Source organism: Cicer arietinum, chromosome 7 (genome assembly GCF_000331145.2).
Source record: "Cicer arietinum cultivar CDC Frontier isolate Library 1 chromosome 7, Cicar.CDCFrontier_v2.0, whole genome shotgun sequence".
Lineage (NCBI taxonomy): Eukaryota > Viridiplantae > Streptophyta > Magnoliopsida > Fabales > Fabaceae > Cicer > Cicer arietinum.
Window position 1 is genome coordinate 61735815 of NC_021166.2, and position 26736 is coordinate 61762550.

The window sequence follows — 26736 nt, forward strand, 5'->3', positions numbered from 1 at the left end:
TAAGGAAGATGTAGTCACCTCGAATACACCAGCCAAAAATCCAATATGGTAGATTAAGCACGTGAGGGGAAACGGGCAAAAGTTACAAACAATTCATTAAAATCTAACACCCAACAATTTTACATTTCAAGACTCATGGCAATCATGTCTGCCAATAATATCATCCTCAAACAAGACTAAAAGCTTATCTACTGCATCTCAAACCTTGCTGACATCCCTGTTTAGGGTTCAGGAGCCTCCCAAGGTCATTCTAATGGAACCAACAAATTATTCCTTCGGAAGAAATCAGCTCCTCGGGAATTGTTATTTTTCAGTTTGTGTTGGTTACAATCTAAATCAAACACATATGTATATAATGCTTTTTAAGCTTGCATCAATGTAAAAAGATTTGACTCGGACTTGCTGAAATGTTATTGCATGCTGAATGCCAGGCATGGAAGTTATAATAGAAGCAACACTTCATGTACAAACGCCTTCAAAGCTAAAACTCCAGGAGACTGATAGGTTTCTTTGAACTGATGATATCTATCGTGAAAGTAATTTGTAAGAGGGTAAATCTTCAAGACGCGATACTTCTTCTAGAAGAAGCTCTTTCTCTAGCTGGCGACGTGTAGATTTCATCACCGTCTGCAAGAACATTAATGGTTATATTAGCAAAGATAGTCGCTAGCAATCTAAATCAAGGTCAGCTGCTAAGAAACAAGATCATGATCACCTCCAAGACAATCTCTCATTTTTAAAGATGATAAAGATTGCTTCCCTTTTAAAATGTAATTTTGGTTCCAATTTGCGACACTCATTTAATTTGGTTCATATTGTGAAAAAACCATCCAAATTAGTCCCTATCGTACAATTATTTGCAATGTTGTCCTAATCTCACATCACATCTATTGCCATTTAACACTAAGATTGACAAGAAATTATATGGACTAAATTGAAAATAATTCTTACTATTATAGGGACACAAAATATAAGGTTCTATTTTTTGATAAAACAGTTTCTGTTTCAACTAATGATTTGAAAAATGACACGATATTTTCACTTTGTTTATGTTTTCAAAGAGTTGCATAGGAAAACAATTATACTATTTTTTGTGAGTGTAAGCGTAAACCAGTTTTACACCGGCATTCAATGAGTGTCCACTATTTAGTTACGTCAGATCATCAGTTCTGAGATGCAATTATAAGAGTGTGTTGATGTGGCAAAATAGGAAATTATCACCGGATGTCAATGTAAAATTGATTTACACTGACAGTCCATTTACTTAAACGCAATTTATATAACATTGGTTAAATTTAGTTGAACCATAATATCTTCCCTTATTTCTCCTACAAGCTGAGATTAAGGGATACTTGCATTAAAGTCCATGTATGAGGCACGCATAGAAAGCCATTGGTGATCCATCAGCTTGAAAGCTATGCAGTAGAGAAGATCAAAAGCTGATTCATTTTCTGCCACACAATCATGAACAGATTTAGTTACTTCAATTTGCAAGATAACAATGCAAACTTGCAAGTAAATGCTATAATACTATAAACACAAGTTTTTCAACATGACCAAATTCATATCCTGTTTTGATCCATAAAAACTTGGGGGATGGAGTTCCGGCTACCTTCAAGAAATTTTACAAAAGTTGCTCCCACCAGTGTGCGTGGCTTGACTGTAAATGCAAAGGACATTATTATTAAAAAACTGCTGCTGATATGGATTCAATTTGTAACAATATGTCATCGTGAATGATCCGGGTGGTGATGTGATAGTGAGTTATGACCCTTGCTGTACTAATTTATGCAACAATAAATTGTCGGACACCCTAAATTTAAAGCAGTTTCACGATATCATCTATCTGGTCCTCACTCATAAGCGAAATTAATACAACAATGATCAGAAACATAAATGCTCATATATATTGGAGCCAGTAACACAACTGTTCATTTTAGAAATGATAACGGAAGTTATGATAACAGGAAATTGAAAATTAACAAACCTGCTTCAAGATCAAGCATCTGCACCAGCATGAATGTGATGTTAACACCAGCAACAGCAAATGGATATTCCCACACGGAACGATCTCCTTCCCGCTTCCATAAAAGATCCTGGAAGGATTTCTACAAAATATAAAGTATAAGTTTTATGATATAGATACATGAATGGTAACTGATTGGATCTCAGGTTGATCAGAAATTAAACCAATACTAAAACAAAGAGACAAAATATGAGTCTTTCCATCGTACACTTTGATTTCGGGTAACCTAAGTAATTTATTGACTACAATTTAAGATTAGAGTGAACAAACCAATAAATAAATCATACCGGGAAATTCCTAGCAAAGAACAAAAAATTCTCCAAAGAAATAAAACCACCACCCCTGACAGACACACAAATAAAAATCATTTGCAACAATTAATTAATATGAACACAAGATATGGCAGTAAGGGAATGAAGGACAATATCTACCTAAAATCTGTTGATGGATCCTTCCCTTGCCAACCCATTTCCTTCCACTGCTCAGATATCAAGCCGCGAAGTTCTTCTTCGGGAAATGCAACATTCCATAAAGCCCTAAGTGCCTCCTATAATATAATATGTAAGTTACAATCTCAAGATTGCACATATTGTAATAACTAATAAGCCATGGGAAGAACATAAAGCTACGAGTACATAGTTTAAAACCTTTGATGCACATCAGAACTGTTGCCACATTGCTTATATATAATGAAATATAATAATAGAAATGATACCTGGTGCTCAATTATAGAACTATCATATGGAACTTCTATTCGTCTTTGTAGCCTCTGCAAGCATTCCTCCTAAGAATCGGAAATTCAACATTATGGAATTTGTTGTGGCAAAATCACAAACAGCAACATTTAATACAAAAATAAGCAGAAAGAGCTCTAGAATTTCATATGATATAGAGGGAGCTCAACTATACTGGCACCACTAAACATAAAACCGATTAGCAATTGGTAGTGACGATTCTCTGGGGAGAACTACATTTTCTTGCATCCCCTAAACCATGTGCACCGATATAGAGAACAAACAAGAAAAGAAGCACATAACCAGAAATACATTTAATTAGTTACTTTTGTTACGTGGTAAGAAGACCTAGATTACAAAATGTTCGTTGTACTCTTACTCCTTATCACATGCTCTAAAAATATTGTTTTCTTTTAGTTTTTTGTGGAAGAAGCATAGAGAAAAATCGTTGACAAAAATACTCAACATAAATTAAAAGCCGCTTGAGTAATTATAAAAATCACCTGGGCTAGAGTAAAATCGAAAGTGCTAGAAGCATCACTATCTCTTCTCTGTACACAGACACAAGACAGACCCCTACCAAGCCATGCTGCTGATCCTGCCACAGCCTCAGCTGTAATGAAACAAATTGCCCATCAATGAAGACTATAAAAACTTTTATTCTACAAATTTCATCTTAAGTTGATTGACAGGCAAAAGTATATGCAGAAAGTAGATAATAAATGTTGAAATGGAAATAACAATGACCACTATATGCAACAGAAATTAGCAGCATTATATGGTTTTTCTTAACAGTTTGCATAATCTACATTGCATTTCAATGATCCATATAAAGGTAACTGGCATCCTAAAAAAAAAACCAATTGAACAATAATAATCACAGCTATATTATGTAAAAGTGTCTGTTCCATCTCAAATGCAGTACATGAAATTCAATTGCTAGGCAAAGACAAATTCCCAATCATTTACCTAGTAATTGCAAACTAAGGTTATACCTCTCAAAAAAGGAAATCCACATCATTCAAAAACAATAAATGAAACTAAGCCACTGAGTGCAGCATCGCTTAATCATGAAAGACCCATGCATCACTAGGTTTAATATTTTATTTTCTAGTATAACGCAATTCATCAGTAGAGACACAGATACCATCTTCAACCACAGCACATGAAGAGCAATTCACAATATATGATGCAAGTGGAAGTCAATTTCATGAACACTATATTTATAAGAACAACACAAAAGAGCTTTGGTAACAGCTTAATTCTCGATTGAACGAAAACAAAGTAACATCATCATCTTATTCTTCTTCCATAGTGAAATCTTCACTCAAACAATAGCGAGAAAAACAGATTAAACATGAAATTGTGTCTGCGAAAATTATGCCCAAAAATGCTTTCAAAAGTAAAGAATAAAAAAATAAAAAATAAAAACTGTAATTGAAACGAAAGAGATAAAAAAAAGTTCACCTACCAATGCAACTTAGAATATCACCAATCATCACACCACGCAACTAAAATTAAAAATAATATACACGCATATGATCACTTTACTGTGATAAATTTGGTTCAGTCGATCTGAGAGAGAGAGAGAGAGAGAGAGAGAGAGAGAGAGAGAGAGAGAGAGAGAGAGAGAGAGAGAGAGAGAGAGAGAGAGAGTACAAGTACAACTAGAGAGAGAGAAAAAAAAAGTTACGAAAATGACGAAGGAAAAAGCAAAAGGTGAAAATTGGAATAAAATAATAAAATAATAAAATAAGTAAGAACTAGAACTTCTACTACTACTACCAGAATTTGAATTGCAGGTATCTCCTTGAGGAGTAGTTCTTCTAACAGCGACGAATGAGGCACCTCTATCATCCATTTTCTCTTCTAATTATTATTATTCAACAATAATATCTACTACTAGTACTGCTACAACATCATCATCATTATCATAACGAATCTAGAGTCAATAATTTTACTGTAAAAAAAAATATCGGAGTCAAAAATCCGAAGAAATCGGAAGCGAGCGAAGCATAAATCGGATGAAAGAGAATAGAGAGAGTGGCGGCAAAAAGGAAGAGAGGAATGAGGAATGGAATTGGAGAAGAATTAGGGTTTCATCGAGATCTGAGAGAAAGAAGTTGGTGGAGTGGAAGACAGTTACAGTTAGAGTTGAAAACGGAGAGAGATTTTCTCACTTCCTGCTTTCATTTGCTTCACCTTCCTTCTTATGGCGTTCGCTTTCGCGTTCTCGTGTCTATAAACTATAAACTTTTTTATTTTATTTTTAATTAATACAAATAAATAAAAAATGTCGTAAAAAGATTTATGAATCTTGTTAAAAATTCAGCTCATGTACGTTCCTTTTTAGATATTATTTTGATTTGTGTGAAGTAGTAGTATATTTTTATTAAGACAATTCAATTACTTGTATTTTTAAAGAGATTAATTTCGTATTTTTCTAAATCAATTTTTCAAAATTATATCACATTTATATGAGAGTTTTTTATGAGTAATTGTTGAGGAGCCTTTGAGTGAGGAAGATCAAATGCTTCAATAACATAAGAGATTTAAAATTTTAAGATATTAGTTATATAAATCATTTTTTTATATATTTAATATTTATTATGTTCATAATTGAAGTATGATTTAACCTCTCACATTTGAACATAATATGAACTATATTGTGAATCATTCAATATAAACTTGCTATTTGATTCCACAAAACAAAACTTTATTATAGAACAATTAATTGGGGAAGGTATATCAATAAGAGTGTATTTGATTCAACGGATGAGATAATAGATATTTTAATGAAAGAGAGGGGAAAAAAGAAGAATATGTAATATTTGGTAAAAAAAAATGAAAAAGAGTTATAATGCTTTTTGTGTTTGATTCGATGTGATAAAATAAATTTTAAATAATTTTTTAGTTATTTTGATCTCTTCTCATCCCTCAAATCCTTCAAAATGTAAGGAGACTAAAATGAATTTTATAAGGGATTTTAACTTTCTCTTTTTCCTTCTAAAAATTAAACTAGACACATTTTATTTAAAATATTTTCTTTTGTATCACTCGATCAAATTTATTCTAAAGATGAATGAAATGAAGAAAACTCACAAGTGAGAGAGACATGCAAATTCAAAGACAAGTAAAGGTTAAAGTACATAACATCAATGGTGGAATATGAACTAAAAAGACAAGAGTGAAGCAAGTAATGAATATATATGATAAATTATATGAATAGTATGATATAATTAAATATCATCATCAATTCAATCAACTGACATATGGTCAATAATATTTAGGTTTGGTGTTACTAATGGTATTAATATCCGTTTGAGAAAAATAAATTATCTAACTTTAGTAGTCAGTTAATTTAAGTCGTTGACTTTAGTATATATAAGAAAGAAATTAATAATCAAAATAATTGAATAAAAGTTATTTAGATGAGAAATAATGATCAATTAAAAAAAAATATTAAATAAAAGGTATACAATCAAAATCCATTTGAATTAGTCATGTTTTTGTGATTTGTCAAACCAAACATCCATGTTTAGTAAAGGGATCAAATTTCCTTTTACAAGGAATCACAGTGGGGTTGGATATAATCTTCTAATTGTAGAAATAAGACTATGTAAGGAGTATTTAGACTAAACACAATCTATCAAGTCCTTGGTTTTATTTTGTTAGATATAAAAATAAAATAAAATAATTAAGAGGATGTTGACTATGTAACTCACTTTGAGGAATAGTACCCTTCTTCAATCAATGTTACACAATTTCAAGAGACACGGCACCTAAAATCAAAGTAAATAAGTGGCCTAAGTTGATCACAAAGTGATGGAGAAAAACAAACTTGCATGATCGCCAATATTTCTCCTTTATTAATTTTTATAACTCAATAACACCTTAGAATTGGGATGATACATCTAACCCTTTCTCAAATAAGGAGTTTTTATTATATTTTTGGGTGAATAATTGGGTTGGATATAATCTAAGACAAAATTTTAATATGAGATATTTTAAAATTTATAATAGTTAGTAAAATTATTTAAAAAATCATCAAAAATCATTTTTTAAATACTTTTAAATATAAAATCATTTATTGAATTAATATTATTGATTTCGTATAATATTTTTTAATTGATAAAAAGTTAATTGATTTAAATATTTAATATTTTTTTAAAAAATATTAATTTTAAATATATTTTTATTAAAGTTTTAAAATATTATAATATGAGATATTTTTTATTAAATAAATTTTTAGACTTTTATTTAATAAAGTTTTTTATTTTTTTACATAATTATTTCGATGATCTTACTCTTATTTTATGTCGATCCAATAAAAAAAAGTAGTAATAAATTTATATTTCTTTTGAAAAATGACAATGACCACTCCTAATTCAAACTAATGAAGAATGTGATAGTATGACATTTCAATTCCCTATTAATTAGATCCACAATAATTAGGGAGTTTTTATCTTTCAACCTGTACCATGTAAGTCTTCACCCATATGTTATATAATCTAGAGAATCCTACTGAAAATAGTTGATTTTAATGATAAAAATTATCGACAAAAAATGAAATTCATCTTTAATCTTACCATATTTATATTAGGATGCTAAAATTAAAAACAATTTCATTTTTCTATCTCTAATTTTTGTTGGCAATTCAACAACTTTTTTTAAACAAGGGTGACTCTGAATTTGAGAAGAAGAAAAAAGGTATATGTAGCATTAAAACTCATGTTGAGGGGTATTTATGAAGAGTGAGAAAGCAATTGTGTAGATGTATACTTAGTGCTCAATGATAAAGGGTATCCAATCTTCATCTAATGTTGGTGAAAATGTGGTACATGCTTTAACACTTTGTCCAAAAGTTTTTGCTGTTTAAAGGATTTCTTATCTTCTGTCGCAAGTGGATATGTTGGAAAGTTATCCCTTTATTCCCTTTGTGGCCACATGTGTGACTTCCACAAACTTCAGAATTCAGATTGAATGCAGTTTCAAAAACGCACGTAATTACTGATCGTTTCATTCAGATTGATATATTTGATTTAGATTAAACACTCAAAGTTTAATATAATTTTTTTAAAAATATTTAAAATATTAAATTTGAAATTTTGACTATCCAATTATCGAAATATAGATATGTAGAGTATGTGAATATATTTTTTGTGTCGAAGATAATCTAGATTTCAAATTTTACGGTCTTCTTATATAAAATTCTCTCAAGTCACTATTATAAGGAAATAAAATTTTTGCACTATTAAAATTATATTTAAGTGTAATTAATTTTTAAAATTTATTATAAAATACAAGTTAGATTCACTAATTTATTTATTTTTAATATCAATCGCTTAACTATTTATGTTAAATATTTTGAATTAAATGAATGATATGTTAAAAAAAATAACTTTAAATAATTCAAAAATAGTTAACCAACCTTGCAGCAAAATATTGTAAATCTGGCCTTATTATGATGATTAATGAATTTGGCGTAAAAATAATAATAAAGTAAATCATTTTAATGGCAAATGTCTAACTTTTAAACTCTAAGGCATAAAATTCAAATCACATGCAAGTGATGAAGTACACATATATAATGATACGTATTAATTTCAAATCAGTATCAAATTAGTATCATATACTATCATGTGTCAAACATTGAAATACACTTTCAACCATTAAATTCATAGTATGATTCTAAATTTAATCGTGGTTACTCGGTTGTGTGGTGAAACATTGCAGGCATAAAGCATAATGCATGTGCTTTTTAAAATTAGTGTCGACACTGAAAACAAGGGCCATACATTCACATGGACTGTTGCCAAATACCGAATTAGGTGCACAGTGGACTCATGGAATTAAATTTAACTAGTTAAAAAATAATAATGTACATCCAAAAAATTGTTGATTCTTTATTTTAATTTTTTTTATTATTGCCCACTCTCCCTAAACTAGAGTTATTGTTTACGAAATCTTAGTTTATTGTGTATAAATGGATTCAGAGTAAAATTTATTTGTCTTAAATTATTTTATGTTGCAACTATTATTACATTCCTTTCATTTATATGAAACAAATTTATTGTGGGATTTAACCCATCTTCAACAAACTCAACTTGTATTTCGGTCTATATTTTAGTGTATGATTGATTCCACTTTTAGAAGATTTAAAATTGATTTTAGAGAATAAAGTTGATTTTGACATTTTAGTTGTTTTTTAGTAGAATTAATTTTAATTTTTATTGTTTTTTAAAAAGATTTTGTCTTTAAAATTTGATTTTTAAATACATCTCCTTTTCACATAAATATATTCAAATCTAAACTGTTTAACATCTAATTCACTTTTAGAAGAGTTAAAATTGATTTTAGAGAATAAAGTTGATTTTGACATTTTAATTGTTTTAGTAGAATATATTAGGAGAATATACAATTTAATAATTTTTTGTGTACAAATGTAAACTATTTTACATCTAATTCACTTTAGGCAAAAATCAAATTTACATAATCAATTCATTTAAAATAAACATGTTAAGGGTTAGAATTTTAATCATATATAAGTTTGGCAAGTAAGAAGATATGGAATTGTTTTTTGATGCTAAGCTTCTGGGCTTTTTTCCCTTGTGGCCCAACAGTTCTATAGGTGCCACATTGAAGTTGTTTGGCAAGTATGAAGTTTTTTTTTTTTTTAAATAAAAAAAAAAACTCAAATATATTGAAAAGATTAAGAAGGGAAAATTTTACCCTACAGCCTTATTCCAGATTTTACATAAACTATTTATTCTACCATTTCATTTTTAAATAAAATTATTTTACTCCACTATCTTCAATTTGTGTTCCAGAAAGAAAAAATATAAGTCAATTTCAAAATAGGTTTTTTTTTAATTTATTTATGATTTATAAAATTTAAGTTAGGTTTTTTTTATACACACTTTAAAAAGTGTTTCGTTTGACAATTCAAATAACTTGATTATAGAATTTATTTAAACTTCTCGATTACCAAAACTTTTTTTTTTAAATGGTGTGCTTTCTTATTTTTTTTAAACAAAGATAAAGTATGATTTCCATTAAAATGTGAGATAGGTGTATAATTTAGTGGATATAGGGTAAATTTTTTTTAAAAAAAATGTGACATTTACAATATATGATAAGTAAGACTCAAGAAAATTAAGAGAATATACAATTTATTAATTTTTGTGTGTACAACAATGGTGATATAGTTAAATGTGAATGTTTATCAAATCTTTCATCTTTCAATTTTTTTACTGAAATATAACTTTTGATAGTGTATTTAAGATGTAGAAACAAAATTAAAAAGACATATAAGTAGTTATCTTAACAAAATCATTAATTCTATCATGTACACAATCACATCTAAAATAATTATTGAAAAAATTATAACAATGCATAACACAAGTTTTTTTAGAACATGGTATATAACATTTTTTTTACTAAAACATTAAACATATATAACACAAGATATAAAATGTAATTAAATCACGTATTTATAAGAAAAATGTCTTTTTCCAAAATAGAAAAAATACGTAATATCAGTATAAAGTAGTTTTGAACCAAAGTTCAATGAAAATAAATTGTAATTAGTTTTTTTATATAACTACAAATTAGATATATGGTAAGATGATGGGTCTTTAATAGAGGATGATATAAGTGCATTAACATTGAACTATTTGGAAATACCAGTGCGTCTAGACATAGGTAAATGTATAAGTATTCTATAGATAGAATTTTTAGATTGACACTCTTTTTGCCTTATAAATTTTTGATGTAATTGTAATTTTATTTCACTTATTTTTATCAAATTTACTTAATAAATATTCCTGTTTTAAAAATAAAAAATAAAAAATTTAGATATTTTTTATATTTTAAATGATTTTAGATTTGTTGTTTAAATACATTAATAATTTATATTTTATTAATTAAATTACAAAAATAAAATATTATTAAAATTAAAAATTAATTTTTAAAAAAATTTATTATGATTTTAATAATTTTAATCAACTATATCATCTTGTCATATGTTATATTATTTAAAATACTATTTTTATTTTTATTTAAAATTGGAAACTAAACTTGAAATTTTAAATAAACAAAATGAAAAGAAAAGATGAATTGAAATGCAGCAGTTTCTCCATTTTCCATCAAAATCCAAATTGAAAGATGCAATTCTGTGTGACCAACACCTTCCACAACACTCTCACTCTCTCTTCTACCCACAATTCCTTTTCCTTTCTTTCTCTCTCACCAATCCTCCCCAAACCATCATGTTCCACAAGACGATTCATCATAGCCAATACCCACAAACCTAATTCCAACAACAATGTTCCCAAAGTGAAGGGAAACAAAGAGAATGTTTGGAGTGTTGATAACCAACTTGCAAAACTATCTTCTTCTTCTTCTTCTCAGAAAGAGAATGGAAGAGGAAGGAAACAGAGAGGGAGGAAAATCATTAAGAAGAAAAGGGGTAAGGGTGGTAGAGTTATTGTTACTGGAGCTATGTTGCTGGAAGTTGAAACTGTTCTTCAGACTCAGGTACCATTTTTTTTTCTTCATTTGGGTCTCTTTTAAATTGCTTGAATTTATGTAAAGTTTTTGTCTTTTGCTTTGTCTATGCTTTGTCTTTTGCAAAATTGCCCTTTTTTTTTTCCTTTCTGAAATTGTATTTAAATTGGTCATTGGACTGTGATTTTATATATATGAATGCTGAGATTTTGTTAACAATATAAGTATCAAAGGAATGTAGTATCATGGTTTTCGGTATCTTACATACATGTGAGTCGAATCTCGATTCTACATTAATAATTTATATTTTATTAATTAAATTACAAAAATAAAATATTATTAAAATTAAAAATTAATTTTTAAAAAAATTTATTATGATTTTAATAATTTTAATCAACTATATCATCTTGTCATATGTTATATTATTTAAAATACTATTTTTATTTTTATTTAAAATTGGAAACTAAACTTGAAATTTTAAATAAACAAAATGAAAAGAAAAGATGAATTGAAATGCAGCAGTTTCTCCATTTTCCATCAAAATCCAAATTGAAAGATGCAATTCTGTGTGACCAACACCTTCCACAACACTCTCACTCTCTCTTCTACCCACAATTCCTTTTCCTTTCTTTCTCTCTCACCAATCCTCCCCAAACCATCATGTTCCACAAGACGATTCATCATAGCCAATACCCACAAACCTAATTCCAACAACAATGTTCCCAAAGTGAAGGGAAACAAAGAGAATGTTTGGAGTGTTGATAACCAACTTGCAAAACTATCTTCTTCTTCTTCTTCTCAGAAAGAGAATGGAAGAGGAAGGAAACAGAGAGGGAGGAAAATCATTAAGAAGAAAAGGGGTAAGGGTGGTAGAGTTATTGTTACTGGAGCTATGTTGCTGGAAGTTGAAACTGTTCTTCAGACTCAGGTACCATTTTTTTTTCTTCATTTGGGTCTCTTTTAAATTGCTTGAATTTATGTAAAGTTTTTGTCTTTTGCTTTGTCTATGCTTTGTCTTTTGCAAAATTGCCCTTTTTTTTTTCCTTTCTGAAATTGTATTTAAATTGGTCATTGGACTGTGATTTTATATATATGAATGCTGAGATTTTGTTAACAATATAAGTATCAAAGGAATGTAGTATCATGGTTTTCGGTATCTTACATACATGTGAGTCGAATCTCGATTCGATACTAGAATAAACTCAACCAATATGAATCTCTATTGGGCCTTAATTATAAACAAAAGCACCTACTTTCACAGTTACTAACTTACCCTTAATTATTATGGTGATCCCACAATATCGAGAGAAGGGAATTATGCTAAGTGTTTGTCTTTTGATTTGTGTATGGGAAGAGAAATTACATGGGCCATTCATTGGGGTTGATTGTTTAGTAGATTTTATGATGAAAATTGAACTTGAGTTTTGAAATTGTATTTAAATTGGTGAATTTAATGTGAATGTACATGAATTATGAGATTTTGTTAACAAGAGAAAAATCATATGAATAAGTAGGTAGTGTATAATTTTAAACACCGAAACACAAAGAACAATGTTGTGTTGTCAATTGTGGATCGTGGAAAATAGTAGTTTGTTCAAATTCTGCTATGTTATAGTGCTATATTTGACAATACTTTTTACTAAATAGCGTATTGCTGAGCAATATTTCAATTTCCGCTATGCTATAGCAGCTTTTTGACAACACTGATGAAGAATGATTGGTTTCATATTGCTATGTCTTTTGAGTGAGCCTACTACTTTAAAGTGGTGGATATTCATTGCCTCATTGCTCATTTATTTTCATCGATTTGGATAGGGATTACTTCTCTACTATCCCTTTGTAATTACATAGTATTTGCTTTAGTTTGACCAAAGACGGCAACCTTTTGTGGAATAGTTAGTTGAAGACATTGTATTTGATAAAGTTGGTTTAAAACAAATGTACACTGTGTTTGGATTTATAGAAAAGTTTGTTTCAAATGGCTACAGCTGTTTAAGTAAAGGAATGCGAACAAGGCCATGGTCCTTTGGTCATCCTGATGAATGGTGGCCTAAAGATTATAGATAATATGAGCAAAACTGAGAGTATTTTGACAATAAAATAAAATAAAAAATTATCTATTATTTTTATGGATAAAATTCAAGTATGACATTGCTCAAACTCATTTTGGTATTTGTTAGAAATGAACTCTGCCCCTTCTTATTATTGTTTTCTTTCTACCTGTTAGAAATGATTAGTTCAAATTGCGATGAACATTATACTGATAGAGTGGATGCACTCTCAGGAACCAGTAATAAAACCAGTATGGAACACATTTGCTAGCAGTCTCAGTGGAATTTGGAAAGGTGTAGGGGCTGTGTTTTCTCCCATCACAGCTGAAATGGAGCCAATGGAAATAAGTGTCAGGAATGAACACCTTTACGACTGAGGTGAACGTACGTCTCAAATCCAAAGAAAGGTTAATTGGGTGACTTTGAATCCGTATGGTGAAATGACACAGCATGTTGAAGGCGACAACATAGCTAAGAACGGATCTAGTGATGTTAATGCTCCTAAACCTAGGAAGCAAAAATCAAACGAAAATATAACAAATCGTGTTTTGCCTACATTTGAATCTTTCGACTTCAAAAAAAGTGATGTGATGGAAGAAGATGTCATGGGCTGTGAACCGGGCCTTGTTTACTTTGAAGTAAGATTTCCTATTTCCTTTCATGCTAGTATAAATTTTTTTATGTAAGGTGAGTTATTATTTACAACGAGAATATGCTATAAGTTTTTCTTAAAATATTATTTACAAACAATCCTTTGTGTATATTAGATTTGTCATGTCTGTTTATATAAGTAATAATAATTGATAAATTGTAGGACGGATCTTACTCTAGGGGTCCCATGGATATTTCGATGGGTGTGGATGATGATTCGAAGTACTATGTCACACCAACTTTCAAATTTGAACAAGTAAGTCGGGCATGCTACTTGCACAATATTGGATTTACCGATTCTTCTATAAAATATGAATTTACGTCTATGGAAATAAATAGAAGTTTATTGGCTGTGCACGAGAACTTTCTAATTTAGATAAAAGTGCTCATTACGTAATCTATATTTTGTTTTGGTATTAAATCCAAGCTGTTAAAGTTTGAATTTCTTATTTGTAAGCACAAAAAAGGACATATGTTTGATTAGTATTTCACGAATAAGAGTTGCAATATTATTGTTTCACGAATTCTCTTTTTCCAGTGCTTGGTCAAAGGCTGTCACAAAAGGATCCGCATTGTCCATACAATAGAATTCATAAATGGTGGTTCAGAAATACAGATAATGAGGGTTGCTGTGTATGAAGAAGAATGGGTCAGTCCCGCTTGTGTCGATGACCAGAGGTATTTGCAATTTGTACTAAATATTTCAATTATGAAGAAGTTATTTACATTCTGTTGTCCTTAATCTTCCTAGTGTCATTTGCAATAATTCACTAAGATATTATGCTATGTAGCACAACACTTGTGATCGAAGGTGTGTCTCAATGTTTGACACTGACACTTTGATTATATTCAATTAATTCATTTTCTCAAATTATTCTCGGTGTCGAAATGTCAATGTCAATGTTAGTGTCGTGTCTGGTGCCTGTGTCAGCATCCGTGCTTCATAGATATTAGGACATTTTTTATTCATTTAGCTGATCTCACCTAGTACAAAAAGACTTAATGTTTTTCTTCTATTGTCATTTCTCCCTTACATTTTTCAATAAAATGACTATTGCCTTTTGCATTTAAAACAGTGATATGGAGTTTGATTTAAAGCCATTTTCTCAAAGAAAAAGAACCAAACCATCAGAGTTGACAGGGTCATGGAAAGTCTTCGAGGTCAGCGCTACTCCAGTGTACGGTGACGAGACTAACGTCGACGAAGTCAACAATGCTCCATATGTGTACCTTTGTACAGAAACTCTGAAGAAGAGAAGCTCCCCCGAAAGTACCAACTACTTCGGTGAGGAAGAGAGGCTCGACATGCAGGATATGACCATGCTATGGCTTCCGGGTGGTGTGACATGTTATGTCGATATCAATAAGGATGGTATTCTTTGTATTGGAGTTGGTTGGTACTCTGATGAAGGAATCAACCTTGCGATGGAAAGAGATTATGGGTTAGATGGGAAACTTAAAGAAGTGAGATCGAAATCGGAGATGAAGAGAAGGTGGTCTAATTAATCTAATGTATAAATTATAAGGATTAGCAGCTTGTAAATTGTTTAGTATGATTAATAGTTTTGCAAAGAATACTCAACATTATAGTTAAGTACAATGATTTTCTAAAGTTGATACATGTAAAAAATTTATTAACATTAATCATTTTGATCAATTTTTGCTTGTACTAAATTTTGGTCTTAAGTTTGGAGGGTGATGAATTCAATTGCAAAGGCTTGGCTCAGGTATTTGGGTACTGAAATGATTGAGTTTAGTATGATACAACTTGAAGCAAACTCAAACTTAAAAGTGTGAAAAAATCACTACCTATATTGATTTGTCATGTTTTGGCATTCATTGGTTATCCTATGTACATATATAAAAGTAACCATGTAAGTGAAATCTACTTGGCGTGAAGGACATGAAAGTATTGAAATCAAATTTTGGTTATGCTATGTACTCTGTTTTAAAATATAAGTAGAATATTGTAAAAAAAAGTTATGTAAAAATTTAGACTAAATAAACTAATTTTCTTTTAACTAATTTTTACTTAATTTTGAGACAACCGATCAAAATTTTACTAAAATCTCTCTACATTTTTTTGCTTTTGGTCTAGTGGCCAATACTTAGTAATTCAACAAATGTGTAGGGGATGGGGTGTCAAGGTTCTGAACCCACACCCGTGTTCCATTAGGGCCACCGGTGCACTACAACGTAAGGAACATTTTTAAATATATGTGCTTCTAAAATTTATTATAATTTGGAGTATTATATATGCTTTCAACCATCTAAAAGCAAATATTGTAAAAACAACCATTCGAAAGTAAATGTAATTTTTTTAAATAAATAAAAAGTTTAATGGTTATGCTCACTTTTAAGTGTAGAAAAATGGTAAATAATGAGTTCAAATTTAAACTCTTTATCGATATCTTGGTAGCTATAAATTGAATTATACATGACAAGAAATGTAACTTACTAACATGGTTTCATATATTGACTACTTTAGTTTGATTTTTTACACATTAAAAAATTATTTATTTATTATATATCTGCCTAAAAATATTATTAATTTTATCATTAATTATTGTAAGAATTCTTATTATTCGATGCCAACATAAATACTCTAAAGGCTTAGTTGAAAAACAAATGTCCATTATATCTTAAATTTCTAAAAACACATTATTTAGAAACAAAAGTAAAATGTGAAAACTGCCAAATATTTAGATTAGAAGGAGTAATAAATTACTTATCATTTTCTATGAATTTTCGCCGACCCACGAGAGAGCCACGTAAAACCCTTGTTTTTAGGTCTCGCCAAAGAGTACTTTTTTACTCTAATTTTTATAAAGGCTTAATAATATATTATAAAAATATATTTTATTATGTACATCCACAAAAAAGCCTCAAAAAAAATTTTTTATTAACTTTTGCCTTCTATAAATTAAATAAAATATTTTTTTGTTACAAATTATTTAATAATCTTTTTACTACGGCTAAATTGAGTCCATATGAGAAATATTAATTATAAATTAAAAAATCATAAAACAGTCGTGAACATATTGCTAGAAAAATTGAAATGTATCATTTTATTTTTTTGAAAAATATAAAAAAAATAGATTTAAAAATGCTATTAATTCTACTAAAAAAAATTTTATAGTTATTAAATAAAATATTAATAATTTATTTATTAATTTTTAAAAAAATTATATCTAATAATTTCGCTTTAAGTCTCATAATGTGTTGGACTTAACTTATGTCAATCATTTAGTAAAGGAAGAAGGGGATGGGAAGGGGTTAAGTGCATTGTTAAAGAATTTGTAAAGAGAGTTGGTAAAACACCTAATTTCAATTTCCTATTCAAGTTTTTATGCCAAAATGGGTCACCTACCTGCACATTTGGCTATGTAGTATTTCATTTTTCCCATTGATGTTCTACTCGATGTTCTGGTTTGTGATTGGTGGGTGTGATATTGAACTAAATAGTAGAGAATTTGCAACTTGCTGGCTTCATAACTTTTGGTGGCCCTGTAAGTTCTCCATACAAAATAGAGTTATAATTTAACAACCTTAAACATTATGTGCCAGTTTCTCTGCAAATGCATTCATATATACAGCTATCAATGTATGGAAACTCTTTTTTCTCGACCCTTTTCAGGTCAAAGAAGTATTGTAACACCTAATTGTGCACCAGTAGTTGACACCAAAATACACCTACAATTCATGAAACAGATCTCAGACTGCTCTTGAAACTGCAGTGTCTGAGCTGAGACCACGTCGAATCATCCTTTGCTTTCTCATGATATCATTACATGGGGCAAAAAACTCATGCCTTAGAACTTCTTCGACACTAATCCTATGTCTGGGATTTACTTTTAGACACTTGTCTATCAAATCGAACAATGATTTTGGGGCGTGATCTACAAACTCAGGTCTCTTTGTATGAATCTTGCACCAGCTTTCTATGTCATATGATTGCAAGTACCGGTCATCAAATAACTCCTGTAATCCAACGAAGGCAAACATTAATTAATTTGCTCCATTAACTTGTTCAGAAATAAGGGCTGCTTCTTGTATACTCATACAGCATATTGAATTAAGAGCCAATTTAAATTTATAATTTCAATTGTGATTCCAAATGAGATAAAAACTAAAATCAATTAAATTTGTGTAACCATCTTAAAACAATAATAGAATTGACTATGGGAGTAAGAGGCATTTTTTTTTTTTATAAACTAGCAAACTTACCAAATTTAAAATTGGAAAAAGCTCGAGTCTCATTTAACTAGAGATAAACCCTATTTAGCTATAAAGCCTAGTCAATCTTCACCTTTATAAGTCAATTTTGCAATGAAGAGTTGCTCTTAAAACTCAAGATAGATCCACAGGGTGTTTAGTTAAAAATCCAAGTCGCAGACACTGTTACTACTAAAAGAATTTGGCTAAAATTAACGAACATTTTAATTGGATAATCTCATTTTCATTTTTTTCCATGATATTTAATTAGAATTTCTAAAGTATGGATTAATAGGAATGAACACTGAGCTTCCCAACAAAAAAGGAATTACCAAAGGAAAGGATACTTCACGGTCATGCAGCTTTGCTACTTCCCAAAGCTCTTCACTGCCCCGCAATTTGGCAATTTCTTTTATACTCCTGCGGCAAAACATAGTCAGCCCAGAAAAACAGAAAGATGAAATCACAAGTGAATCTGTAGTAGATTTTTACTGTTCTGGTTCGCCAGTGAAAGGAGTTTTCCCGATCAGCATGTAAAGAAGTGTGACTCCAGCTGACCAAATATCAACCTTCGGTCCCTGAAACTGAGACCTAAACAAAACCTAAAGAAAAAGTGAAACGATTAATAAAAATGATTGAAAAATTCATTAATTATAGGACGTAACTTTTGAATCTGCATAACAAACTTTAAATGTTGCATTTTGAAAGTATGATGATATCCAGTTCAGTGATGAGCCTTAATAAAAGAAGCTGCCAAAGACCATTTTTTCGAAAAATTATTACTTTCCTTTTATTTATGATATTTCAAATTATAAAACATCAAATTTTAAAACAAATATGCAATTTAAATAGTACTATGTAGATCACCAATATCCCGCACTACAACCATGAAACTAACTTATGATATGACTGTAAGAAACCAACCATATAGGTAAAAGGAAACACAGTATCCCTATATTCAAATATTGATTTCTGTTTTGACAGGGAAGTCCTTTATTTGCAACCTTCACGGCAGTGTAAAATTTTGAAGCGCTAATGTCTAAAAGAGACACTTCCTATATCAACACTCAGTATAGAATCGATATAGTACATATATCAACAAAAAATAGTATCTATAATTGCGTGAAAAATTACAAGAAAATAGAAGGGACAGCAAGACCTTACCTCCGGAGCACGAAATCCCTTGGTTCCAACACATGGACCCTCTCTTTTATGTTTTCCATCCCCTGAATAACACGTTAGCAGTTAGAAAGTTAAAGGTAGCAATACCACTCCTTACAACTCAAAAGCATTGAACTTTGAATCATACCTTTGCTTCTTAACAACCCCACAGCAACTGCAGATGAATGTAGAGGCATTGGCGTAAGATAAAGTGTCCTGCCATCTACCTTACCTGAAGGAGCAGTAACCCTTTTCCTTTGAGAAGAGGGGCTTTTCATTGAACTATTGTTTGCACATTGCATAGAATTCTGCACAAGGTTGATATACTCCTTTCTTCCTTTGAAAGGTATGGGTTCTCGGAGCCTATCGGCAGAAGCAGTTTTAGTGCTAGTAACATCTTTGGCAGAGGTTATACCCGATCCATCTGTTCCTTGTGCTCTAAGTAAATTTGCAACAGCCTTATCGGGACAATTTTTCAGATTACCTGTGTTAGCCTTTGGCTTCATATGCCTATTAAGTTCAGAATATTTCCTATAGTCTATCAATTCTCTTTTATTGGATGTTAGAGACTTGATTCCACCGAGATTCTTGTCTTGAACCACTGGAGCAGAACCAGAAGGAAGAGGAATATTATTGGATGCACCAAGGCTTGGTTTCAATTTACCTGAGCAGATGTGCAAATTCACAGATGAAAGTAAGCATATATAAGGAAATTATGATGATCACATTGAATAAAACTTAGCAAAGTGAACTAAGGATTAATTGAAGGAAATGAATCTAATGCATGTAAAAGCAAGAAAATGTGTTTCTTTTGTTCTGGGAGGAGATTAGGTGGGCTTATTGCTCGAGATTAATCTAAAACTGAGTAGCAAAACAATTCAGAATTATGAGACTTACTTCCGATGCTGTACTTCTGCTTTAAATCCTGAAAAGAAAATACCAAAATTCACCAGATTATATATTCAGAGGTAATCAGTCAAAACTAAAGTAAAAAGCAACAGCAAGTGAAGCAACCTAACCATGGCAAGGTTGAAGTCAATAAGGTAGCCTTTCTTTTGCTTTCGAGAGAAAAGGAAGTTTCCAGGTTTGACATCTCTGTGAACAACTCCCTACATTAACAGATTTTGAACTTCTCAAACAATTGTGTATGTTATCTTGAAGTCAATGTCATATAATATATGAAGGGGAAAATTACCTCTTTGTGCAAGCAGGCAAGTGCCTTGAACATGCAAAACCCATACCACTGAAGTTCACTGATATCAATTTCTTTTTTCAAAACCTACACATTGGTATTTTCATGACAAAATTACATTAAAATCGAGAATGGTCAAAAGTTAAATCCATTTCCCACAAAAATCAATTTCGTTTTTCAAGAACCTAAAGATTGAGAAGATAAAATTAGCAAATCAGCTTAATATCCAAATAAGCTGAAAGGGAAATACATTGCATGAACTTGATTCATTGATGAAATCAAAATGTTGAAAGGTCTGAAACCAAAAGCATAATTTTTTTTCATGAAGGAAAATATAAGTTATACACAATTTCAACAATTACCTCAGGTCTCTCATGCTCAACATGTTCCAAAACAAAACAGTCACTGTCGCCACTTTTGAAAGAACCTTCAAACTTTATAATAAAGTTTTTACCCCTGAATCATGGAAAATTAAGGACCATAGCAGAATGCATTGTAGCTTCAATATAAAGAATGTAAGAGCCTAAGTCAAATACTTACCCAAAACGCTCCAGCATATTACGCTCATTATTTACATGGTTTTTATGAGCATTAGTATGAGGACCTGAAAAATTACATGTAAAAATTGTAGCATCAATGTCAGTTTTTTAAATTCAATTACACACCATCCATATACTAAATTAGTAATATAAGAATGATTACAAACAAAGAATTATTTATATTGTATATTGTACGTTGGAAATATAACGCAAGTAAAAACTGGATTCTTGATGACATATAACAGACCCTTGACCATATTCCTTTCTTTTTTCTTAGCATAACACTTCATGAACAGTACATGCACATTTGGCATAAAAGATAAGTGTCACTTACATTTTATAGCAAGTCTTTTGCCATCAGTAGTTCTTTGAGCACGGTAAACAATTCCATAACCCCCTATAGAAAAATCAAAGTAATTTTATAGGATTTTGTTTATCAGTTTGGAAGTTGATGAAAAATGGAGTCCTCTTAGTAATACCTGAACCTTCTTCTTCCTCTATTATAAAACTTTCAAAAGATGGAAGTGCTTTTTTCTCCACCTGATTCAATAAAATAACCAAAATGGATGACGTCACACATATATACATCTCAAGCTGATAGTCAAGATAATCTAAAGAACATAATAAGATATATCAAATTAAATATGATAACAGAAACCCCTCACCTTGGAAGTCGAGGAGATATTTTCAGCCACATTTTCTTTACGACTTAGTTTTAGTTTGTGTTTTGCAATAATGTTCTCATCATTTTTACGTTGATCAATTTTTTTTGGAGCATTATCAAATTTGTTACAGGCTATTGACTCTGTTAGAATTTGAGTCCTTGAGTGTATATCATTTTTCTGTCCTCCCTTCAATATGCGAGAAGATTTCAGAAGCTGCTTAGGATTTGAAGACTGAGCGACTTTGTAGGTAGACCGGGTCACCATGTTTCTTACTGTCTTGTTTTTGCCCAAATCTAGTTCACGCATACCCTTTTTCAAATCCAAATCTTTCGTTGGCTCTTCTTCATATACTACAGGACCGAGCCTCTGAGCAACATCTTCCTTCTCTCTATCTTTGTCATAATTAACCAATCCTTCCGTTGAACCCCTTTCCACTTCTTTATTTTTTTGGTTTGATTCTCTCAGTGGATCTTTGCCGGTATTATTTCTACAAACACCATCATCATCCAAAGAATGGGAAATGTTTTGCTCAGGATATTCATGTAATAATGTGTCAAAGCAATCCATTTTCTTCCCCGACTCAATACCAACAACAACATCCTCATTACACAGTGATTGATCTTGGACGATAGTTGCTGGAACAAGATCCTCAGAGGGATTATGCTCCGTGAATCTATCTACACCCTCAGGCTTCCTCAAGTCACTTTCACTAATGAAAAAACTCTCACTGGTTTTGATCAGGGCACCAGAAATCTCTCCTCGGACAGGGTTTGCTATGGCATCATTATCAGCTTCCCTGTATTCAAAATTTGGTTTGGAACAACCTGAACACTCTCCAATTGTATCAATACGTATAGGAATCATATAATTACCACCAAGCATAATCCGAGACTCAAACTTCATTGCAGAGAAATTTCTTCTCATCGCAGCCTCCACAGTACTAACATCAAAACTCTGCCAAAAAAGAAAATATCCAAAGCTTGACACCATATTCAGAATGAAATACAATCATTGACAAATAAAGTACATATATCATATCACTGATACGAAGCTGTTGAAGAAAAATGAAAGGAATCAAATTAAACCCTCAGAAATTGATATAAACGAACAACAATCAGTCCAACCAAATGGTTACATATTTATGTTCTTTCATCAATCTAAATTCATACTAATTCAAGTAACCATTACTGTCACTTACTGTCAGTATCACATATCAAAGGCAAACAAGCCTCAAATTCATTACCATTCAATTCATTAGATTCCATGCGCATAATCATAATGCACAAAATATTTACCTCCACACATTAAAAAAATTCATCAATAAAAAAACCTAGAACTAAATCAATTTCATAAACATTCAAATTAACACCAAAACATTGCGATTCATCGATGCACAACGCACACATCGACAGTATTAATAAATAAAATAGAATACCTTGGTGAAAATCTCTGGAACTTTATCGCCAATTGCAAGTCGTTTCGGTTCTCTTCCACCTGTTTTCACCAAAATCTTGAATAAATTAAATCAAAATCAAATCAAATTAATTAACTAATTCAATAAAACATAAAATTCACATACCTTCGGTAAGTGATAAAAACGACTTGCGTTTTCGGGAAGGAGGCGGAGTTGAATCAGGGAAACGAAAGGAGAAAAACCTAGCAATTGCATAAACAGCATTTGCAGAAGGCGTTAAGAGTCCGTTACTGTTAAAGGATAAAGGAGAATCAGGAAGCGAAGCAACGTAACGGACGAAATCTGGCGAAGCAATAAAGAAGCGGCAACGAGAAGATAGATACTCGGAATCAACAGGATGACCGATCTGGAGTAGTAACGATAGAAGATGCCATGATTGTTCTTGAAGGAAGAGATTAAAATCGACTAGTGATTCCGGCGGCGTAGACATTTCCGATCTACGGGATTTGTGACTGCGACTGAGGAGTGAAGTGTGTTAGGGAAAAAGAAGTATAGAGATAGAGAGAGAAAGAGAAAAGGGGTGTGAGCGGGAATTGTTTCGTGTTTTTTCCCGCTTCTCTCAATTTGTGTTGCTTACTTTCCGAACCCCTACAAATACAAACTATGTATACTATTTGGTTCTCGTTTTAAAAATAAAAACAAAATTTTATTTTGAAAATTAGAATTCTTTTGTTGTAAATTCTAAAAATATTATTTTTTTATTGATTTTAAAAAAATAAAAAATATCTTTTAAAATCAAATTAATTATGGAAAATTATGTTTTTTTGAAATTATTAAAAACAACTTTTCATTTTAAGAAGTTTTTAGATTTTTTTCATTTTCTAAATAAATTGTAACAAACAGATTTAAACTTTTAAAAATAAATTATTTACGAAAATATTTGTAACAACTTTTAATTTTATAAAATTATTTTGATAAAAATAATAATTTGAATGTAAAATCATTTATTTTTAGATATATTTATGTATAATTTAAATGAAAAATACATTTAAATTTAAATATAAAAATCATATATGAAGTTATTAGCAACAAATTATAACTTTTAATTAAAATTAATTTTACTGGCAAAATCAATTATACTCAAATATATTCAAAGTATGTACAAATGTATTATATACACCAAGTATCAATTTTGGACCATACTTATATAAACTCCATTTTAGTTTCGTTAATCTACCTTGTAATCATAAATTCAAAATAAACACTAATTGATAGTTTTCATGGAAATTAAGTGCAAAATTCTTCAACACCACCGATGCATCTCTCACATTTTCTTATTTTTATGATGTTTTTAAAAAAAAAAATCAAGATTTTTAAAATAGGATATGATTAAATTCAAATATTTTCACAAAACGTAGTTTATATGAATTTTAAGCAAGATATGATGGAAGATGAACTTTTATAATAATATAATTGTTGTGATGAATGTCAATTCATATAATCTAAATCTAATAAGTGTGGATCAATATTAGTGTAAATTGTTTTACACAATCAGTGTATGTATATATATAATTTTAAAAATAATTATAATAAAATATTAAATATTTTTAATAATTAAATTGTTGTAATTAAATAAAAATGTAGGAAACAAGGCAAAATTTTGTTATCAGTCCTTTGAGTTTGACTTTTTTTTATTGGTTAAAGTTTTATTTCTCTTAATCATGCTTTTATGTTTCATTCTATTTGCAGATTAACTTTTAAGTTATGTTAAAGTTTCATTGTTGTCCTTTATGTTACATTTTTAATTTAGTCAACCACAACTTTTGTTTCACAACTAGAGACGAACAACATTCAGATGTCCATTCATCACTTCTCAATGACTCATTGATTTGAGCTCATAAAATCGAATAACTGCTACTGAATGAAAACATTGTTCTAAAAAATTAAGTACTATGGTTCTAAGATTTTTTAATTTGGGGATTTAAATGTAAAAAAATATTTAAAGAAAAAAGTAGTGAAGATAGAAAGAAAATGGACGAATTTGACATGTTTTATGTCACTTTTATCAATATTTAGATGTCACGCGGGTTGCTTTTATTTATTTATTTACGGAACTTGTTTAAAAGATTAATGTTAAAAAATTGTTTAATTAATACAGTACATAGTTTAGATCTCGTTGTAATTTTTGATGTAATTACATAAAAAGTAAAAATTTATAATAATATGACAATTGAAATTATTCAATAGTATAAAAAATATTTATATTATTAATGTACATAAATTAAATTTTTAAAAATTAGTATAGCATAAATGATCGATTTAAAAATACTAAGGACTTTTTGATACACTCTCATTTATTTAACAACGTGGTATAATTTTTCAACCTCATTCACGTTTATCTACTGTTACCTTTTAACACTTTTAATTATGTGTTCTTCACATTTTAACACTTTTAATTTTGATTTTTAAAATTTTGGATTTCCATCTCTCATCCTCTATTGGTAAAAAGAACCATCTCCCATACAAATATCGAATTGCCTCGTGTGAACATACCATATTGTATTGCTTTTATTTTATTTTTTAAATTTTCATTTTCAAAAATTATTAACACACAATCTATTGTTTGTTGCATCTCTAAATAGTACGTTATCCATTTTACTAAGAAAAATATAACTAATTTTATTAAATTATTCATCTCACCTGTGGTTAGATTTTTTATTATTATCAATATAAATTATGATAATATTTTAAAATTTGTAGATATAGTAATAATTAAAGAGTAGTATAAGAAAAAATAATTAAAATTATATTAAAAATTATAAATAATATTTATTTTAAGATAAATATTTTCACTGAAATGATACTTATTTTAAAGGCTAAATTACATTTTTGGTCCTTTAACTTAGTCTCAGGTAACGTTTTAGTCCTTTATCTTTTTTTTTTCCCGATTTAGTCCTTTATTCCTAACAATATCAAATAAAGTATGAAAATATGAGTTTATTTGAAGATTTGTGTTACGAATTTGATGAAATTTGTATTATATTAAAGAATATAATTAATTTTATGAGTTTTGATTGAATTTTTTTTTGAATTTTTGTATAAAAAAGGATAACATTGTTGAAATTTTAAAACATAAAATATCAAATTGTCACTTAAAATTAAAATAAAGGACTAAGTTGGGAAAAAAAAAAGATAAAGGACTAAAACGTTACCTGAGATTAAGTTAAAGGACCACAAATGTAATTTAGCCTATTTTAAAATAGATGAAGTAGTATTCAATTGTGTACGGCAAAACCACAACAACTTTATCAACAATATTGAGATTTTCTTTTTTATCACATTTTTAGGTACCAGTACCATTTTGATTATGATTATATATATATATATATATTTGTTAAATATAATAACGACATGTTTAACCGAATTTTATGTATTTTGCAACAATAAATAAAAATAATAACTTTTTTTATTTTCTTAATTAATTAAAAAACTAAAAGTGAATTGTACATAAAAAAAAAATATTAGTTAGTTTTTTATAAAAATAATTGTATTAAACTATAAAAATTATTTAGTATTACAT

At 29.6% G+C, this 26736-nt stretch overlaps 3 protein-coding genes across 9 annotated transcripts; 1 reads left to right on the forward strand and 2 right to left on the reverse strand.

Moving 5' to 3' along the window:
* Window positions 1-5007, reverse strand: LOC101511422 (uncharacterized). Of its 7 annotated transcripts, none has more exons than XM_073363769.1 (9): window positions 4543-4998; window positions 3264-3373; window positions 2742-2810; window positions 2458-2573; window positions 2314-2368; window positions 1988-2096; window positions 1613-1660; window positions 1357-1451; window positions 1-627 (listed from the first exon to the last, which is right to left on the reverse strand). In XM_073363769.1, the coding sequence occupies exons 1-9, from the start codon at window positions 4619-4621 to the stop codon at window positions 526-528; spliced, it is 783 nt and encodes a 260-aa protein (XP_073219870.1). In that variant the 5' UTR covers window positions 4622-4998; the 3' UTR covers window positions 1-525. The 7 variants fall into 7 exon arrangements, with proteins under 7 accessions (XP_073219870.1, XP_073219872.1, XP_012567248.1 ...); XM_004515278.4 differs by having other exon boundaries at window positions 25-627; window positions 1988-2108; window positions 4543-4993; XM_004515279.4 differs by having other exon boundaries at window positions 25-627; window positions 1988-2108; window positions 4546-4992.
* A 6764-nt stretch (window positions 5008-11771) lies between these two features.
* Window positions 11772-15644, forward strand: LOC101512179 (uncharacterized). Its single transcript, XM_012711774.3, is given in 5 exon segments — window positions 11772-12196; window positions 13553-13957; window positions 14134-14226; window positions 14509-14648; window positions 15047-15644. Coding segments are annotated over 5 exon segments (1440 nt in total). The 5' UTR covers window positions 11772-11824; the 3' UTR covers window positions 15477-15644.
* A 1788-nt stretch (window positions 15645-17432) lies between these two features.
* On the reverse strand, window positions 17433-23782 carry LOC101512507 (uncharacterized). The gene is made up of 15 exons (XM_004515281.2): window positions 23322-23782; window positions 23178-23236; window positions 21743-22696; window positions 21557-21617; window positions 21412-21474; window positions 21079-21142; window positions 20901-20994; window positions 20542-20625; window positions 20366-20455; window positions 20244-20271; window positions 19495-20010; window positions 19350-19411; window positions 18678-18787; window positions 18518-18605; window positions 17433-17951 (listed from the first exon to the last, which is right to left on the reverse strand). Exons 1-15 carry the CDS (start codon window positions 23644-23646, stop codon window positions 17685-17687), a joined length of 2865 nt encoding a protein of 954 aa, XP_004515338.1. The 5' UTR covers window positions 23647-23782; the 3' UTR covers window positions 17433-17684.
* Window positions 23783-26736: the final 2954 nt, after the last annotated feature.

What these genes read in the sequence shown, in the direction of transcription:
- LOC101511422 (XM_004515278.4), bottom strand. Translation starts at nt 4,621, where the DNA reads ATGGATGATAGAGGTGCCTCATTCGTCGCTGTTAGAAGAACTACTCCT. An exon ending in CTGCAATTCAAATTCTGGTA is followed by an intron (nt 3,374 to 4,542) that starts GTAGTAGTAGAA and finishes GTTTCATTACAG; the next exon opens with CTGAGGCTGTGGCAGGATCA. An exon ending in TTTTGTAAAATTTCTTGAAG is followed by an intron (nt 1,452 to 1,612) that starts GTAGCCGGAACT and finishes ATTGTGTGGCAG; the next exon opens with AAAATGAATCAGCTTTTGAT.
- LOC101512507 (XM_004515281.2), bottom strand. Translation starts at nt 23,646, where the DNA reads ATGTCTACGCCGCCGGAATCACTAGTCGATTTTAATCTCTTCCTTCAA. An exon ending in ATATCTCCTCGACTTCCAAG is followed by an intron (nt 21,618 to 21,742) that starts GTGAGGGGTTTC and finishes TTATTGAATCAG; the next exon opens with GTGGAGAAAAAAGCACTTCC. An exon ending in AATATGCTGGAGCGTTTTGG is followed by an intron (nt 20,995 to 21,078) that starts GTAAGTATTTGA and finishes TCCATGATTCAG; the next exon opens with GGGTAAAAACTTTATTATAA.